The sequence below is a fragment of the Dendrobates tinctorius genome, unplaced genomic scaffold (genome assembly GCF_039654945.1).
Source record: "Dendrobates tinctorius isolate UK_male_01 unplaced genomic scaffold, ASM3965494v1 ptg000201l, whole genome shotgun sequence".
In the NCBI taxonomy this organism is placed as follows: Eukaryota; Metazoa; Chordata; class Amphibia; order Anura; family Dendrobatidae; genus Dendrobates; species Dendrobates tinctorius.
This window is the reverse complement of record NW_027361868.1, coordinates 5,285,611-5,304,616: the sequence shown is the minus strand read 5'-3', so window position 1 is coordinate 5,304,616 and position 19,006 is coordinate 5,285,611. Positions and strand designations below refer to the sequence as shown.

General features: G+C 49.3%; 1 protein-coding gene across 1 annotated transcript in view; it reads left to right on the top strand.

The window, feature by feature from the left end:
* KCTD3 (potassium channel tetramerization domain containing 3) overlaps positions 1-19,006 on the top strand; it is an 84,469-nt gene that overhangs the window by 48,351 nt on the left and 17,112 nt on the right. The window contains exons 11-14 of the mRNA XM_073553354.1: positions 5,688-5,775; positions 6,981-7,097; positions 15,092-15,262; positions 17,156-17,311. Coding sequence (XP_073409455.1) covers positions 5,688-5,775; positions 6,981-7,097; positions 15,092-15,262; positions 17,156-17,311 — 532 coding nt within the window. The remainder of the gene's footprint in view (positions 1-5,687; positions 5,776-6,980; positions 7,098-15,091; positions 15,263-17,155; positions 17,312-19,006) is intronic.

Sequence of the window (19,006 nt, the reverse complement as noted above, 5' to 3'; positions counted from 1 at the left end):
CCCCCCGCGCGTTCAGCGTTCTCGGGTGGCTTGAGAAATTTAGTCCCTGGCTTTTTCCAGCCTGCTAGGCCGCAATTTCCAAAGCGCCGCCCACTAGCGCTGCCCCGCCCCCGGTGCCTACTGCGGGTAGGCCAAAAATTGAGCCCCCGACTTTTCAGGCCTACTAGGCCGCAGTTTGCGTAGCGCCGCCCGCGCTATTATCGCCGCCCCCCTCCTCTTGGCACCTCTCATTACTGGCGAGACGCGCAATTGTAGTCTCGGCGGCCATCTCCCTTAAACTCAGAGCTGTGAGGTGACCTTTCAGGTGGATACTGGGTGACACTACAACAGCTATTCCTCCCGGGGGACGCAGTACAGGACCGGGTAAGCTGCATCTGCCTTCAGACTAAGGCTTAACCCTTTATCGGCACATTCTCTGCTGCTGCAGTCAGACTCTGCCATTAACCCTTTCCGGAGCGCTATGTCGTAATCTAAGGAAACTAAGCAGGCTGCTAAGAAGCACACTACGTTCTATGCCGTGTGTACCACGTGCAAATCTACTCTGCTCAGCGCCAGATTAATCCGTTATGCACGGACTGCGACGCGGCCTGCGCCCAAACGCCTCTCGCCGCCGCTGCTGCGAGTCTTGCTGCGTTTAGTCCCCCTGAGTGGACTGCATCCCTGTCACAGTCGGTGGAGTCATGGACTCAGGCTATAGACTCTCTGGGAAGCCTCTTTAAGTCAGAGGGCGTCTTCGCGGGGAACCGTCCACCAGCAGGGGCCGTACTTGTTCAAGGGACAGTCAAGCAAGAGAGCGGACCCATAACGCATCCCCCAGTCTCGCTCGTGCTTCAGCACCAGCGAGTTTTGTTTCTCGCTCTCCCTCTCCTAATGGTGACAGCGAGTACGACTCTGAATTGGAATCTGACGCATCAGCTCCCCAGAATCTTCCAACTGACCAAGAGTCACTTGATTCCCTTATAGAATCCGTCAACAGGATTCTGGAGTTGAAGGAGGAAAATACTCCTCCAGCACACGCTTTTTCGTTTAAGAGGACCAAGCGTGTACGCAAATATTTACCAGCCACCCTGATTTTAAGGACATTGTCCAGAAACATAGGGATCGATCACATAAGAGGTTCACAGGGTAAAAGTCTATTCGGGCTAAATACCCTTTTCACCCAGACCTATCGAAAGATTGGTTGCAGTCCCCATCTGTGGACCCTCCTGTATCGAGGCTGGCTTCTAAGACGCTCCTATCCATTTCGGAAGGTTCCTCAGTCAGTAACCTCTCCGATCGTCAAACTGATTATCTCGCCCGCTCAGTTTTTGAAGCTTCAGGAGCGGTGCTTTTTCCATCGTTTGCAGTGATTTGGGTCACTAAGGCTATGGCCGCTTGGACAGAGGTCTTAATCACTGCTCTTCAGGGTAGCAGTCTCCCTCCGGAAGCTACAAACGTCGCCAGGCTGATAGTTCGCAGATTTTGTAGTTGATGCCTGTTTTGATGCCGCCAATTGTGCTGCTCAAATTGCCGCTAATGCACTCTCCATTAGAAGAGTTTGTTGGCTCCGTGACTGGCGAGCGGACGCCATGTCTAAAAGATCGCTAACTTTTCTACCTCATCAGTCTGGTCGCCTCTTTGGGGAGAAGCTGGACCAGCTCATCTCTGATTTTACTGAGGGAAAAAGTAATTTCCTCAGCAAAGGGCTGTTCGGCCGTTTCGGAACCAACAGCCGACGCGATTTCTTTTCGCAATAACTCCGGTTGGTCCTCCTCTACCTTCTCTTCTGACTCTAGTCGGCCCCCGCGCGGAGACAGAGGCACCCAGGTCTCATACAGACCTAATCGCTCTTGGAAGCCCAGACCCAGGGCATCCGGTTCTCGAGGACCCTGATCCCACAAATCTTCTAAGCAGTGACTTGTTGCGGTATCTGGCGGACGACGGCAGAGTAGGAGGTCGTCTTCTTTCATTCAGTCAAACCTAGCTCGCAGTCATCCACGACAAGTGGGTCAGGGAACTGGTGTCCTCCAGATACAAGATAGAATTCTCTCCTCCGTCAACACGTTTCTTCCCGTCCTCCCTCCCCAAAAGGAAGACAACAGCCTTCCTTCGGGCTGTTCAGGTGCTGCAAAGGGATGGAGTTGTCATTCCGGTCCCTCAGGACGAACAGTTTAGAGGTTTTTATTCAAACCTTTTTGTGGTTCCAAAGAAGGCCGGGACGATGCGGCCCATACTGGACCTCAAACTGTTAAATCAGTTGGTCATGTTACGGCGGTTTTGAATGGAATCTCTCCGATCAGTTGTCGCTTTCGTGGAAAAAGGAGAGTTCCTAGCATCCATCGACATCAAGGACGCTTACCTTCACATTCCGATCTGCCGTCCCACCAGCAGTTCCTACGTTTTGCAATTCACGAGGAACACTTCCAGTTCGTTGCCTTGCCCTTCTGACTTGCCACCGCCCCCATGGTCTTTGCCAAGGTCATGGCAGCTGTCACGGCCATTCTTCACTCTCGGGGAGTGGTAGTGTTACCATATCTGGACGACCGACTCATCAAGGGCCCGTCCTTTTCAGCATGCGAGGAATCCATAAATATAACAATTAATGCATTTTCTCGCCTGGGCTGGAAAATAAACTTCGAAAAGTCCTTCCCAAAGCCGGCTCAACAGATTTCCTTTTTGGGAAAGATCTTTGACACTTCCCGCGGGTTGGTCATTCTCCCTCCAGAGAAGACCCAAGCCTTACAACAAGCAGCGTGGTCTCTTTCTCAACCAGTTTCTCACCCCATTTGTTTCACCATGAGAATTCTCGGACAAATGGTAGCAGCGATGGAGGCTGTCCCATTCACCCAGTTCCATCTCCGTCCCTTGCAACATGTGATTCTGTTAGCCTGGGACAAGAACCCGTTTTCCCTGGACCGTCGGTTCCTCCTGTCTCTGCGGGTCAGACAAGCCCTCAAGTGGTGGACTCTGAAATCCTCCCTGAATCAAGGGAAGTATTTTCTCCCAGTACAATGGTTGGTTGGTAGTAACCACCGACGCAAGTCTTCTGGGCTGGGGTGCGGTTTTTCGTCACCACACGTCAATGGGTCAGTGGTCTCCTCGAGAGTCTCGTCTCCCCACCAACATCCTAGAGATTCGAACGATCAGATTAGCCCTACGGAGTTTTCACCATCTCCTTGCTGGCCACTCCATCAGGATCCGATCCGACAACGCTACGGCTGTGGCGTATATCAACCGCGAGGGGGGAACTCGAAGCAGGATGGCCATGCATGAAGTGAGTCACATCCTCCATTGGGCCGAAACCAATCATTCGCCCATCTCGGCAGTCCACATCCCGGGCGTGTAAAATTGGGCAGCAGATTTTCTCAGCCGCCAGGGCCTGGCCTCGGGAGAGTGGTCTCTTCATCCGGAGGTTTTTCAGCAGATTTGCCATCGTTGGGGGACTCCGGATGCGGATCTCATGGCTTCGAGATTAAACAAGGTTCCTCAATCCTTCGCCCGATCACGCGATCCACGCGCCATCGGTGCAGACGCCCTAGTTCTGCCGTTGTACCGGTTCCGGCTTCCGGACATCTTTCCTCTCTTCCCTTGCTTCCGAGGGTCATCAAGAAGATCAGATCGGAAAGAGTACCAGTGATTCTTATCACGCCAGATTGGCCGCACCGCTCTTGTTACGCAGAACTGATTCAACTAGTCGGCAACGTTCCCTGGCATCTTCCAGATCGTCCAGATCTGCTCTCTCAGGGTCCGTTTTACCACCAGAACTCCGGGGCCCTGTCTTTGACGGTGTGGCCGTTGAATTCTGGATTTTAACAAAGGCTGGGTTTTCTCACGACGTAATTTCCACAATGATAAGTGATAGGAAGCCCGTGTTCATGTGCATCTATCACCACACCTGGAAAACCTTTTTTCTCGTGGTGCAAGGATCGTGGCCGATCCCCTATGACGTTCTCCATTCCTATATTGGAATTCCTTCTATTGGGACTAACGTCGGGCCTCGCATTTAGTTCGCTCAACGGCCAGATCCCAGCCTTGTCAGTGTTATTCCAACGCAGACTTGCCACCAAACCTCAAGTCAGGACATTCCTTCAGGGACTTGCCTATGTGGCGGCTTCTTATAGACGACCATTGGAACCTTGGGACCTTAACCTGGTTCTTGGGGCCCTACAGTAGGCTCCCTTTGAACCCCTCAACGACATTCCACTGACTGTTCTCTATTGGAAGGTGGTCTTTCTAGTGGCAATTACGTCAATCCGACGTGTTTCAGAATCGGCGGCTCTATCCTGCCGCCCTCCGTTCCTGAATTTTCATCAGGACAAGGAAGTCCTCAAGACGTCTCCATCCTTCCTGCCCAAGGTCGTATCCTCTTTCCACCTCAATGAGGAAATTGTTTTGCCTTTTTGTCTGGCACCAGTCCATCGTACTGAGAAAGCCCTCCACACTCTGGATGTGGTTAAGGCTCTGAGATGGTACATCTCGCGGACGGCTCCCTTCAGCAAGTCAAATGACCTGTTCATACTTCCAGAAGGGCATAAAAAGGGTCTAGCCGCTTTGAAAGCAACGCTAGCCAGGTGGATTCGCCTCGCGATTCAAGAATCCTATTGTGTCAGGAACGCGCCTGTCCCAGTAGGGATTACGGCACATTCTACCCGCTCAGTGGGCGCCTCTTGGGCCATTCGGCACCAGGCCTCGGCAGTACAGGTCTGCAAAGTTGTGACTTGGTCTAGTCTGCATTCCTTTACAAAGTATTACCTAATTCATTCTCAGGCCTCTGCGGATGCAGCTCTCGGCAGACGCATCCTGCAAGCGGCAGTACCTCAGAGTTCAATCAGTGGTACATGGGGTATTAGCACATGTATGCTCCCCACCCAGGGACTGCTTTAGGACGTCCCACGGTCTCTGTGTCCCCCAATGAGGCGTAGAAGAAATAGGGATTTTTGTGTACTCACCGTAAAATCCTTTTTTCTGAGCCATTCATTGGGGGACACAGCACCCACCCTGTTTAGTATCTTTATGTTGTGACATAGTTATAGTTATTGTTCAACTGTTTAAGCTCCTACTGCTTTTTCACCGAACTGATGAGATCTCGTCCAGCGAGAGGGTGTATGCTGCAGGGGAGGAGTTAACTTTTTCTAGTTTACTTAGTGTCCTCCTAGTGGCAGGAAAGCATAACACCCACGGTCTCTGTGTCCCCCAATGAATGGCTCGGAGAAATGGATTTTACGGTGAGTACACAAAAATCCCTATTTTATTTTAAAGGGGGACTTTTTTTTTCTTATAGGGATTGTCCAGGTAATAGATAACCTCTATAAATAGTTATTTAATACTAGTAAATCTCTATAATCCAGCTCCTGATAAACCAGAGTCTGCTAATCCTGTTTTTCTTGCTCTTAAAATGACAGATTTTGGTTATGGTAGTGGGAAACTTTCTGGTATTCTGTTTTGCTAGTGGAAGTTATTGTAAAGCATGAGGTCCTTACTGATGTTTTATGCCCATGATATGGAGTCAGTCCGTAATACTGAAGCTTCAGTGATTGATTCATCGCCCTGGAGATGATAGGATCGCACAATTACCCTCATCTATCCATTTAGGTTTCTATTCCTTTTCTCTTCTCATCTAAATTGTTTGTATACTCAGGACTTTTAGATTTACCAAAATATCTTATGGACACATGCTTGTCTTCTGATCCTTCCCTCTGTCTCCACAGGTACAGGATGTTGTTCCTATTACCAGCTATGACACTGCCGGCTCATTTCTTCTCCTGGGATGCAACAACGGATCAATCTATTATATAGGTAAGAAAAGCATGTATAAATAAAGGGAACCTGTCACCTGAAAATAACACTAACGTTAACCTGCAGATATGGGGTTAAAATCTGCAGGTTAATAGCCTTGGGAAGCTGCCCGGTGCCAGCATTCAGACCCACACTGCTGGGAGGAAAAGAGTCACCGCTCTGTGTATTAGAGAGCTGCGGCTGTAATTGCCCCCCATGCGCTGATTAACAGCAGTTGAGTATTGTGGGCAGCTGTCAGTCAGTGCCGAGGACGCGTTTACAGCCAACGTTCACTATACACAGAGTCGTGACCGAAACCACACCACCGCCGACCTTGTGACTGAAACCGGGACGCTGCCAGGAGAATAAAGTTAATTTCCTCCCGGCAGCATGGGTCTAAGTGCTGGCGCTGGGCAGGTTCACAACGCTATTATCCCCATATCTGCTGGTTAGTAGTGTTTTTTTTCAGGTGACAGGTTCCCTTTATATCTCCATAAACCTTTTGCTCCAAATCTGTAAAGGGCATTCATCAGCTGAAATTGAGGTTGCACCAGTTGTACTAATAGTCTCATAGGCTTTGTGCACATTGTGTTGAGTCTTTCCTTGCTATAGGTGCTGGGGAAGTGGGGCAGGGCCTAAAATAAGTCAGACATTTCTTGGAAATCCATTCAGCCAACAGAAGTCAAAATTTTCGCATTATCCATCCTTTGTCAGGCTGGTATACTTTGGATGTATCAGAAAGGGACAGTCTAATCATCATCGTTACCTGTGATATCCTTCTTTACAACTGTGTGAGAGGAGCTGAATAATCATCATAAATGTGATGAGAGTTTTGTGTTCCACTTAAAAAGTGTTAACATGGTGCAGTAGATGCAATTTTATCGTATTGGCCCTTTATGACCTTGTAGAGAACACAAAAGTGTTTAATTCTATGGGGGCCTCCGTTAGATCACATTAGACTGTAATTATGAGTAGAGACCTTCCCAGGATCGATGATGATTACGGTAGTAGAATTGTGTTTTTGGGGGCATGCCGTCATTACAATGGAGTGAACTCTTAACAGCTTCTAATTGCTTAATTCAGGAGAAGTGAACAAAGCTACAACTAATAAAGACACCATCAGAATGAGCTGCTGACATATTCTCACGTTCTCTATAACCGCCCATATATTTAGGTTTTCAGATCTTATTCAGTGCTATATAATTGTTTTGGGGCATTTCCTACAGATATGCAGAAGTTTCCATTACGTATGAAGGACAACGATCTTCTTGTAACAGAACTGTATCACGATCCCTCCAATGATGCTATTACTGCACTGAGCGTCTACCTCACCCCTAAAACAAGTGAGTATACGGTGCAAGGTGGGAGATCTCCAGTTTGTCCAAGGAGGTGAAATCTGGTATAACAAAAAAGAACATTCATCGGGTAAACCATCCTTCGCTTTCAGTGCTACCTCTTCAGTTACTGTATTCTTGGCTATATCCTCCATCATGTAACCACTGCAGACATTCACATGTGGTAGAGGGCACGTCACATTTTATCACATTTCACTAGAGTTGAAGAACAATATTTGCAGGATCCTGGATTTCTGCTATTCTGGCACCTCAGGGGCTCTGCCAATGTGACCTGGCACACCACACTCGAACCATTCCAGCAAAATCTGAACTCCAATGTGGCTCGCCTTCCCTTCTGATCTTTGCACTGTGCCTCAAAAGTAGTTTTCGAACATACGTGGGGTATCAATGTACTCAGGAGAAATTGCACAACACATTGTATGGTGCAATTTCTCCTTTTTACCCTTGTGGAAATTTAAAAAAAAAAAAAAATGGAGCTAAAAGGACATTTTTGTGTAAAATATGATTTTTTTTCTCCTTCGTCTCATTGGGGGACACAGAGACTGTGGGTGTGTGCTTCTGCCGTCTGGAGGCTGACACTAAGTATACAAAAAAAGAGTTAGCTCCTCCTCCGCCGCATACACCCTCGCCCCCAGACCGGGCGTAACTCAGTTTTTTGCTTAGTGTCTGATGGAGGCACACGCAGTCTGGAGCTCCAGACTAGGTTTTTTTTTTTTTTTTCCTTTCTTTGAAGATAAGACAGGGGCGACGGATCCTATAGAGAGGGTCCGATCTCCCCAAATCATCAACGGGCGACCACGTGTGAGTAGTCCTCCACGTGTTTTCTCTCCCGCACCGAGGGACACATCTGGGACTTTTCCCCAGACAACCATTTTTCTTTTTTATTTTGTAAAGAGGGGCAACGCATCCTGATAAGAGGATTCGATTTCCCCATGAACTACAACGGGCGAGCACGTGTGAGCGGTGGGCGATCCCCAACGGACTCCACGTTTGTTCCTCTCCTGCAACGCGGGATTTCAGGTTGCCCCTTCCACCCCTAGGTAGTGACACCAGGGGTGCAGTTGGAGGCGCAGGTGAGCCAGGGGATCGAAGCATCCACCCCCAGTAGCCTCCCCCTCCCCGCCCAGGGATGGGGTTGAGAGCACCCCAAGAGAGCCCCCCCGGCGGCCAGGCTCACCTTTTTTTGTAGGGTCACCCCCCGGAACGGGACCCCCCAGAATGCGCCGCGGGGCTGTCGGTTCCCCCGCCCGACGGGGTTACTTTTTCTCACGGGGCCCGACTCTCTCCCCGGTGGAACCCGGTGCGAGTAGTGCCACATGCGGAGTGCGGCCAGAAGTCCCGCCGGCGGCCGCGGTATGGGGAGATCCGCAAGGCCGCGCGAGGCCTGCTCGCCCCTTCCGGTGGTAGCCGGAAGCCCCGCCCACTGACTTCCGGCAGCCCGGGGGGCGCGGCGGGCGCGCAGTGACCGGGGAGCGCGCGCCCCCCTCCCCCTCCTCGCAGGTCCCCGCCGGAGTACGGCTGAAGTTCCGCCGGCGGCCGCGGTCCCCGCTGTATGGGGAGGGCCGCGAGTTCCGCGCGAGGCCCGCCCGCCGCTTCCGGTGGGGGCCGGAAGCCCCGCCCACTGACTTCCGGCGGCCCGGGGAGCGCGGCGGGCGCGCACAGTGACCGGAGGCTCCCGCCCCCCTCCCCCTCCTCGCATTTCCTCGCCGGAGTGCGGTCGGAAGCCCCGCCGCCTCTCTCCAGAGTGCACCGCAGTGCCCCCGGCGAGTAACGGCACGTGAAGCAGGCGCAGCCGGGTAAATTTTGCGAAGCCTGTGAGTCGGAGCGAGCCCAGGAGCCCCCCATTGTTGCAGAGCCCAGGGGTCAGGACCCCCCAGAATGGGCAGTGTCTTTATCGCATTCTATGATGTCCCTTACGAAGGCAATTGAGTCCCTTCGGGGCCCGGGCAGGGTCAAGGATGGTGGTCTGCCAGCGGAAGACAGCTCGTCCACGTCTCAGGACCCTTCGTCCGTTAGGGGCCGCTCCAGCACCAAACAAGCTCATGGTAAGAGAGCTCGTTCTCCGTCGGCCGGGCCCTCTGGGGAGTCGGCGGCGATTTTTAGGGCATCTCGTTCCCTGTCGCCAAGCTCAGGAAGCGATCAGGACGAGGGCGAGGAGGAGGAGGAGGAAGCCTGGAATCCAGAAAGCCTGGGATACCAGGACTCGGTGGACAGCCTCATTGAGGCGGTCAACCAGACTTTAGAGATCGAGGATGATGTGTCCACGGCCTCAGGTCACAAGGTCTCCTTCAAGAAAACCAGGCGTCCGCATAGAAGGTTTGCCACACATCCGGAGTTCGAGGAGCTAGTCCAGAAACATAGGGAACACCCGGATAAGCGCTTTGCAATGCAAAAGGCGCTGCAAGCAAAGTATCCGTTTCCTCCTGAACTCCATAAAGGGTGGGTGGAGTCGCCAGTAGTGGACCCACCGGTGTCACGTTTAGCATCAAGATCGCTATTGTCGATACCCAGCGGTTCTTCTATTAAGGACCCAACTGATCGCCTCATAGAGGGGCTTGCCCGCTCAGTGTATGAGGCAGCAGGGTCGGCTCTGGCCCCCTCCTTTGCGGCTACCTGGGTGGCTAAGGCCATGGTTTCATGGGCAGACACTCTGCATAGGGCCCTCCAAGACAGGGATCTGCCCGCGGAAATCTTGGAGGTGACAAATCAGATATCAGGAGCGAGTGATTATCTCGTCGGCGCCGCTCTGGATGCGGCCGAGTGTTCTGCTGTGGCAGCAGCAAATGCGATCTCCGTAAGGCGAGCATTATGGCTGAGATTATGGAAAGCGGATTCTATCTCTAAAAAATCCTTGACCTCATTGCCTTTTCAAGGCAATCGGTTGTTCGGTGAAAAGCTTGATAAGCTTATCTCAGAAGCCACAGGGGGGAAGAGTAGTTTTCTACCGCAGCAGAAGAGTTGGCCGGCATTCAGGCAGACGCAGAGGCGTTTTCGGCCCTTTCGTAGCTCCTGGAGGTGGACTTCGGCCAGGGCATCCACCTCCGCAAATGATGGTCAGATTAGGGAAAGGCAAGTTTCTTACAGGGCCAATCCGCTGGGTAGAGGCCGAGGCCGTTTGCCCAGAGCGAGGGGGGCCAGATCACAAAAGCCTCCAGCAAAATGACTCGAGGCACTTCGTACCTACGGACGACAGTGTGGGCGGACGCCTACTAAGGTTCAGCCACGTTTGGGTCGCAGTGGCACGCGACGCTTGGGTGGCAGAACTGATATCGTCCGGGTACAAGATAGAGTTTGTCGGACTCCCGCCACGGCGTTTCTTCCGTTCCCGGCTTTCCGGAACAGAATCGCAGGCGGAAGGTCTGTTGCAGGCTATAATGACGCTACAGCGCAACGGGGTCATTGTCCCAGTGCCGAAAAGCGAAGAGACGCAAGGTTTTTACTCCAACCTGTTTTCAGTCCCCAAAAAGGACGGGACAGTAAGGCCAGTACTGGATTTAAAGATCCTGAACAAATTTATCAGGGTCAGGCGATTCCGGATGGAATCCCTCCGTTCGGTCATTTCAGCCATGGATCCAGGGGAATTCCTGGCCTCGATCGATGTGCAGGATGCATATCTACACATCCCGATTTTTCCTCCACACCAGAGGTTCCTGCGTTTTGCGATCGGAGGGCGACATTTCCAATTTGTTGCTCTGCCCTTCGGTCTGGCCACTGCCCCCAGAGTCTTTACAAAGATAATGGCGGTGGTTATGGCCATCCTGCATGCTCGGGGCATAACGGTACTACCCTACCTGGACGACCTTTTGGTAAAGGGGCCGTCGTTTCAGGCGTGCCAGGAGAATGTCGGTATCACTCTGGATACCCTGGCCCGCCTAGGTTGGCTGATCAATCGGAACAAGTCGTCCTTGGTTCCGGCCCAGAGAATCGTATTTCTAGGCATGGTTTTCGACACCTCCCAGGGGCTGGTGATCCTCCCTCAGGACAAGGCGCAAAGGATCAAACAGGGGGTACGGAACCTTCTTCAGCCGGGCTCCAGATCCATCCGGTACGGCATGAGTGTGTTGGGCAGAATGGTGGCGGCGATGGAGGCAATCCCGTTTGCCCAGTTCCATCTCCGTCCGCTTCAACATGCGCTCTTGTCAGCATGGGACCGAAGGCTGCTTTCCCTCAATCATCGGTGCAGTTTGTCTCCACCGGTCCGACGATCACTCCGGTGGTGGACTCGCGACTCGTCTCTGGTTCAGGGGAAACCCTTTCCCCCGGAACAGTGGTTGGTGGTGACGACCGATGCAAGCCTGCAGGGTTGGGGAGCAGTTTTCCAGAGTCACACAGCCCAGGGGCGGTGGTCCTTTCGGGAGGTAATTCTCCCGATCAACATTCTGGAGATACGGGCAATACGATTGGCCCTGCAACATTTTCAGCGTTGGCTGACAAACCGGCCGGTGCGCGTTCAGTCGGACAATGCTACAGCGGTAGCGTATGTGAACCATCAGGGGGGCACGCGCAGCCAGGCAGCCATGCGCGAGGTCGGGCTGGTACTGCGTTGGGCCGAGAAAAACCACGTGGTAATTTCAGCGGTGCACATTCCGGGAATCGAAAACTGGGCGGCGGATTTTCTCAGCCGACAGGGGGTCGCGGCAGGGGAGTGGTCCCTGCACCCCGAGGTTTTTCAACAGATCTGCCAACGGTGGGGGACACCAGACGTGGACCTTATGGCATCCAGAGAGAACGCCAAGATTCAAAGGTTCGTCGCTCGATCCCTCGACCCGCAGGCAATCGCAGCAGACGCTCTGGTGCTTCCGTGGAGCCAGTTTCGACTCACGTACTTGTTCCCCCCGCTACCTCTGCTTCCAAGAGTCATCAGAAAAATAAGGAGAGAGAAGGTTCCAGCAATTCTGCTGGCCCCAGACTGGCCTCGGCGGGCCTGGTATGCAGATCTGGTTCAACTAGTGGTGGACGTACCCTGGCGTCTCCCAGATCGGCCGGACTTACTGTCCCAGGGGCCGATCTGCCATCCGAACTTAGGGGCCCTGTGTTTGACGGCGTGGCCATTGAATCTTGGCTGTTAACACAGGCAGGATTCAGGCGCGATGTGGTGGCCACGATGGTGAGTGCCCGAAAGCCTTCCTCGGCGAAGGTATATCATCGGACTTAGGAAGTGTTTTTCCGTTGGTGTAGGGATCGCGGAGTGGCTCCTCTGGTTTTTTCGATCCCCAACGTACTGGCTTTTCTGCAGGCAGGGCTGGACGCGGGATTGGCTCCGAGTTCGCTCAGAACGCAAGTCTCGGCCCTGTCGGTGCTTTTCCAACAAAAGGTCGCTTCGGTCTGGCAGGTTAGGACGTTTATGCAAGGGGTCGCACATTTAGTACCCCCCTATAAGGCACCGATGGAATCATGGGACCTGAACTTAGTGCTCAGGGCCCTTCAGGAGCCTCCCTTCGAACCGTTACAAGAAGTCTCCTTACCTTACCTGTCCAGGAAGGTCGTTTTTCTGGTAGCGATAACATCTATTAGGCGGGTTTCGGAACTGGCGGCTTTATCTTGTAAACCGCCGTTCCTGACTTTTTATAAGGATAAAGTAGTTTTAAGGCCAGCTCCCCCCTTCTTGCCGAAGGTTGTCTCTGCATTCCATATCAACGAAGACATTGTCTTACCCTCGTTTTGCCCGGCACCGGTGCATAGGGTAGAAAAGGCATTGCACACCCTGGATCTGGTAAGAGCCCTTAGGAGGTATGTGACAAGGACAGCGCCATTCCGCCAGACAGACTCTCTATTCGTGATTCCAGAAGGGCGGCGGAAGGGACTCGCTGCGTCCAGAGCGACTTTGGCCAGATGGGTTCGTCTGACAGTCCAAGAATCATATCAAATCAGTGGCACGCCGGTTCCGGCAGGGATCAAGGCACACTCGGCTCGAGCAGTGGGTGCCTCATGGGCACTGCGACACCAGGCTTCAGCGGAACAGGTGTGCAAAGCAGCTACCTGGTCCAGTTTGCATACGTTTGTCAAACATTATAACGTACATACCCAGGCATCCTCGGATGCAAGCCTGGGAAGAAAGATTCTCCAGGCAGCAGTTGCGCACCTCTAATCAGGGGCGCAAAATAGCATGGATTGGGTGAGCTAAGATCCCGCCCAGGGACTGCTTTAGAACGTCCCACAGTCTCTGTGTCCCCCAATGAGACGAAGGAGAAACATGGATTTTTGTGAGTACTCACCGTAAAATCCTTTTCTCCGAGACGCTCATTGGGGGACACAGCACCCACCCTATTAGCCAGTTGGCATCTGTTTATTTTGAATTATACAAATCCTTATGTAAGGATCAGGGTGGTCCCTTTTTCAGACGTATAATTTCTTGCCTGAGTTTAAGGCGCGTTCTCCTACTGCTTATGCACTAAACTGAGTTACGCCCGGTCTGGGGGCGAGGGTGTATGCGGCGGAGGAGGAGCTAACTCTTTTTTTGTATACTTAGTGTCAGCCTCCAGACGGCAGAAGCACACACCCACAGTCTCTGTGTCCCCCAATGAGCGTCTCGGAGAAAAGGATTTTACGGTGAGTACTCACAAAAATCCATGTTTTTTTTTAATTTTTATTAATTTTATTTTCACAGCTCAACATTAAAAACTTCTCAGAAGCGCCTGTTGTGTTCAAGGTGCTCACCACACATCTAGATATATTCCTAGTGGGGTCTAGTTTCCTTAATGGGGTCACTTGTGGTTGGTTTTAACTTTTTAGGCACATCAAGGGCTCTCCAAATGCGACATGGCATTTGCTAATGAGTCCAGCCAATTTTGGTTTCAAAAAGAGCGAGTTCCTTCCCTTCCAAGCCCTGCTATGCTTCCAAACAGTAGTTTTCCCCCACATATGGGCAATCGGCGTGCTAAGGAGAATTGCACAACAAATTTTGCAGTCAATTTTTTTCTGTTACTCTTGTGAAAATAAAAAACTAAAGGGTCTAAAGTAAAATTTTTGTGAAAAAAGTTAAATGTTCATTTTTTTCCTTTCACTTTGCTTTAGTTCCTGTGAAGCACCCGAAGAGTTAATAAACTTCTTGACTGTGGTTTTGAGTACTCTGAGGGGTGAAGTTTTTAGAATGGTGTCAATTTTGGGTATTTGTCCAGTGGGCCCCTCAAAGTCACCTCAAATGCGTGGTGGTCCCTAAAAAAATAGTTTTGTAAAATTTTGTTGGAAATATGAGAAATCGCTGGTCAACTTTTAACCCTTCTTACTTCTTAACAAAAAGTTTCAAAAATTGTGCTGATGTAAAGCAGATTTGTTGGAAATGTTATTTATTAACTATTTTGTGTGACATAGCTATCTAGTTTAAGCGCATAAAAATAAATAAATGTGAAAACAGCTAAATTTTCGCCAGATTTTTGATTTTTTTCCACAAATAAACACTAGTCATATCGAAGAAATGTTACCACTATCGTAAAGTCCGAATGTCACTAAAACAGTCTCCGAATCAGTGGGATCTGTTGAAGCGTTCCAGAGTTATTACACTGGTCTGAATTGTACAATTTGTCCAGGTTATGAAGGTGAAAACGCTCTCGAGGGGGGTGAATGGTTTAAACCAGGTGAAATAAAATTAGAGTTAGTTTTCTGTAACACTTACAATATGCATTTCACACTTATTTTCTGAACCTTGGGTTCGCAGACCTCTTTGTCTCCAGTTACTTCCCTTATGTACTGGTAACATACTCTATAATTGTCTCCAGGATTGACAGGAAGACATGTCTTAGGGAGAAAAGGCAGCCCGACCGAGAAAACCCCAGCGACAGTCAGCCGATCCCTAGGGAATCTTTAGTTTAAGATGAAGCTGTTCTGATTGCTGAAGAGCATGGCTCCATGATCTATGCGCCATTATTATCTCACAGATACCAATGAGCATGATAATGGAGTGAAAAACCAGAAGCTTTAATGCGATCTTCAGACCTAATGATCTTATAATAAATCTGTCCCTTCTTCCGGCTTATTCCGAACAGGCGTCAGCGGAAACTGGATAGAGATCGCTTATGGCACGAGTTCTGGAGCAGTCAGGGTGATCGTGCAGCATCCTGAGACCGTCGGCTCCGGCCCGCAGCTCTTCCAGACGTTTACTGTTCACAGGAGCCCGGTTACTAAGATCATGTTGTCAGAGAAACACTTAGTGTCAGGTATGGCGGTATTACAGTATAACTTGTGTGCGAGATAATAATGTTGAAAGTACGAGCATCCTTGAAAAAAGGTGTATACGTATATATTCTAGTGTGTGTGTATGATGTGTGTGTATGATGTGTGTGTGTATGTGTATATACAGTGCCTACAAGTAGTATTCAACCCCCTGCAGATTTAGCAGTTTTTCACATTCGGAATTAACTTGGCATTGTGACATTTGGACTGTAGATCAGCCTGGAAGTGTGAAATGCACTGCAGCAAAAAAGAATGTTATTTCTTTGTTTAATTTTTTTTTAAATTGTGAAAAGTTTATTCAGAGGGTCATTTATTATTCAACCCCTCAAACCACCAGAATTCTGTTTGGTTCCCCTAAAGTATTAGGAAGTATTTCAGGCACAAAGAACAATGAGCTTCACATGTTTGGATTAATTATCTCTTTTTCCAGCCTTTTCTGACTATTTAAGACCCTCCCCAAACTTGTGAACAGCACTCATACATGGTCAACATGGGAAAGACAAAGGAGCATTCCAAGGCCATCAGAGACAAGATCGTGGAGGGTCACAAGGCTGGCAAGGGGTACAAAACCCTTTCCAAGAAGTTGGGCCTACCTGTCTCCACTGTTGGGAGCATCATCCAGAAGTGGAAGGCTTATGGAACTACTGTTAGCCTTCCACGGCCTGGACAGCCTTTGAAAGTTTCCTCCAGTGCCGAGGCCAGGCTTGTCAGAAGAGTCAAGGCTAACCCAAGGACAACAAGGAAGGAGCTCCGGGAAGATCTCATGGCAGTGGGGACATTGGTTTCAGTCAATACCATAAGTAACGTACTCCACCGCAATGGTCTCCGTTCCAGATGAGCACGTAAGGTACCTTTACTTTCAAAGCATCATGTCAAGGCTCGTCTACAGTTTGCTCATGATCACTTGGAGGACGCTGAGACAGACTGGTTCAAGGTTCTCTGGTCTGATGAGACCAAGATCGAGATCTTTGGTGCCAACCACACACGTGACGTTTGGAGACTGGATGGCACTGCATACGACCCCAAGAATACCATCCCTACAGTCAAGCATGGTGGTGGCAGCATCATGCTGTGGGGCTGTTTCTCAGCCAAGGGGCCTGGCCATCTGGTCCGCATCCATGGGAAGATGGATAGCACGGCCTACCTGGAGATTTTGGCCAAGAACCTCCGCTCCTCCATCAAGAATCTTAAGATGGGTCGTCATTTCATCTTCCAACAAGACAACGACCCAAAGCACACAGCCAAGAAAACCAAGGCCTGGTTCGAGAGGGAAAAAATCAAGGTGTTGCAGTGGCCTAGTCAGTCTCCTGACCTTAACCCAATTGAAAACTTGTGGAAGGAGCTCAAGATTAAAGTCCACATGAGACACCCAAAGAACCTAGATAACTTGGAGAAGATCTGCATGGAGGAGTGGGCCAAGATATCTCCAGAGACCTGTGCCGGCCTAATCAGGTCTTATAAAAGATGATTAGTAGCTGTAATTGCAAACAAGGGTTATTCCACAAAATATTAAACCTAGGGGTTGAATAATAATTGACCCACACTTTTATGTTTAAAATGTATTAAAATTTAACTGAGCCACATAATTTTTTGTTTTTTAAGATTTATGCATCTGTTAATAAATCCTGCTCTTGTGTGAAGTTTGAAGGCTCTAACTTATTTGCATCTTATCAAACCTGCTAAATCTTCAGGGGGTTGAATACTACTTGTAGGCACTGTATATATGTATGTGTGTGTATGTATGTATTTGTGTGTATATATATATATATATATATATATATATATATATATATGCGCATACACACACTCTCTTATGCAAGCTAAAGATGATTTATAGTAAATTACCCTCTTTTTTTTTTTTTTGTGTATCACTTTAGTTTGTGCTGACAATAACCATGTCCGGACCTGGACAGTAACTCGCTTCAGAGGAATGATCTCCACCCAGCCGGGCTCCACTCCGCTTGCCTCCTTTAAAATCCTATCTCTGGAGGAGACTGAAAGCCACGGCAGCTATTCATCAGGGAACGATATAGGTACAGTGCATATTCACTCGGTACATACACATCTGGCGCACGACTATGTTGGCGTAGTAGGCAGACAGACTAGCATAGTCAAAATTAGTTCCTAGTGCTAGATATAGCTTGTATTAAAGTTCTCTTAGGCAGTGTTCACATGATGCTATTTTTGATTAGGTGGGGTTCAACCTCTGGGACATCCATTGCGTTCATGGTAATGGTTTAAGCTGTATTTCCTTCTAAATGTTCATTGTTCGGGTGAAACTGTGACATGGGTGCAGCCCTGCGGCTCTAATGGTGATGGTGGGATTTACTGCAGGTGACAGCCGGACTCAGCGATTGGCTGCAGTGGTCCTGAGAATGCCGTCATGTGATCGCTTACAATCAGAAAAGTAGAGAGTAGATATGTTTATTTGGAAATTCATTCATTTTATTGTATGGTATGAAAAATTGGAAATGTATTCAAAATGGCGTGAAATGATGGGAAAAAAACACAAAATTAAAATAGGTATTCCCATCTCCAAGATCCTATCCCAATATGTAGCAGTAGTAGTAGCCTCCATTTAGAGATAGTATAGTTTTTCTGATTGGCTATGTCTCTTTCCTCATGTCCAGGCATTTAAGGACCTTAGATATCCATGGTTACGACCACTAGCAACTAGCGGTTGCTTTATCATAGAATCGTAGAGTTGGAAGGGACCTCCTGGGCCATCTGGTCCAACCCCCTGCTCAAAGCAGGATTCGCTAAATCATCCCAGACAGATGTCTGTCCAGCCTCTGTTTGAAGATGTCTATAGAAGGAGAACTCACCACCTCTCGTGGCAGCCTGTTCCACTCATTGATCACTCTAACTGTCAAAAAGTTTTTTCTAATATCTGATCTGTGTCTCCTCCCATTAAGTTTTATCCCATTGCTTCTAATCTTTCCTTGTGCAAATGAGAATAAAGATGATCCTTCTACAATGTGACAGCCCTTGAGATATTTGTAGACAGCTATTAAGTCTCCTCTCAGTCTTCTCTTCTGCAAGCTAAACATTCCCAAATCCTGCAACCTTTCCTCATAAGACAGGGTTTGCAGACCGGTCACCATTCCGGTCGCTCTTTTCTGAACTTGCTCCGGTTTGTTGATGTCTTTTTTAAAATGTGGCGCCCAAAACTGGACACAGTATTCCAGATGAGGTCTGACCAAAGAGGAGTAGAGGGCAATAATGACGTCACGTGATCTAGACTGCATGCTTCTGTTAATAAATCCCAAAATTGCATTTGCCTTTTTTGCTGCTGCATCACACTGTTGACTCATACTCAGTCTGTGATCTATTAGTATACCAAGTCTTTTTCACATGTACTGTTGCTTAGCCCTATTCCTCCCATTCTGTATATGCTTTTTTCATTTTTATTGCCCAGATGTAATACTTTGCATTTTTCCCTGTTAAAAACCATTCTGTTAGTTGCTGCACAATGCTCCAGTTTATTTATATCTTTTTGAATCCGCTCTCACTCTTCTCTAGTATTAGCTATCCCTCTTAGCTTTGTGTCATCAGCAAATTGAATCAGTTTACCCTCAATTCCTTCATCTAAATCATTGATAAAGATGTTAAACAATGCAGGGCCCAGGACAGAGCCCTGTGGTACCCCACTTGAGAAATTCTTCCAACTGGATGTGCAGCCATTTACGACCACTCTTTGGGTCTGATCACTAAGCCAATTATGAATC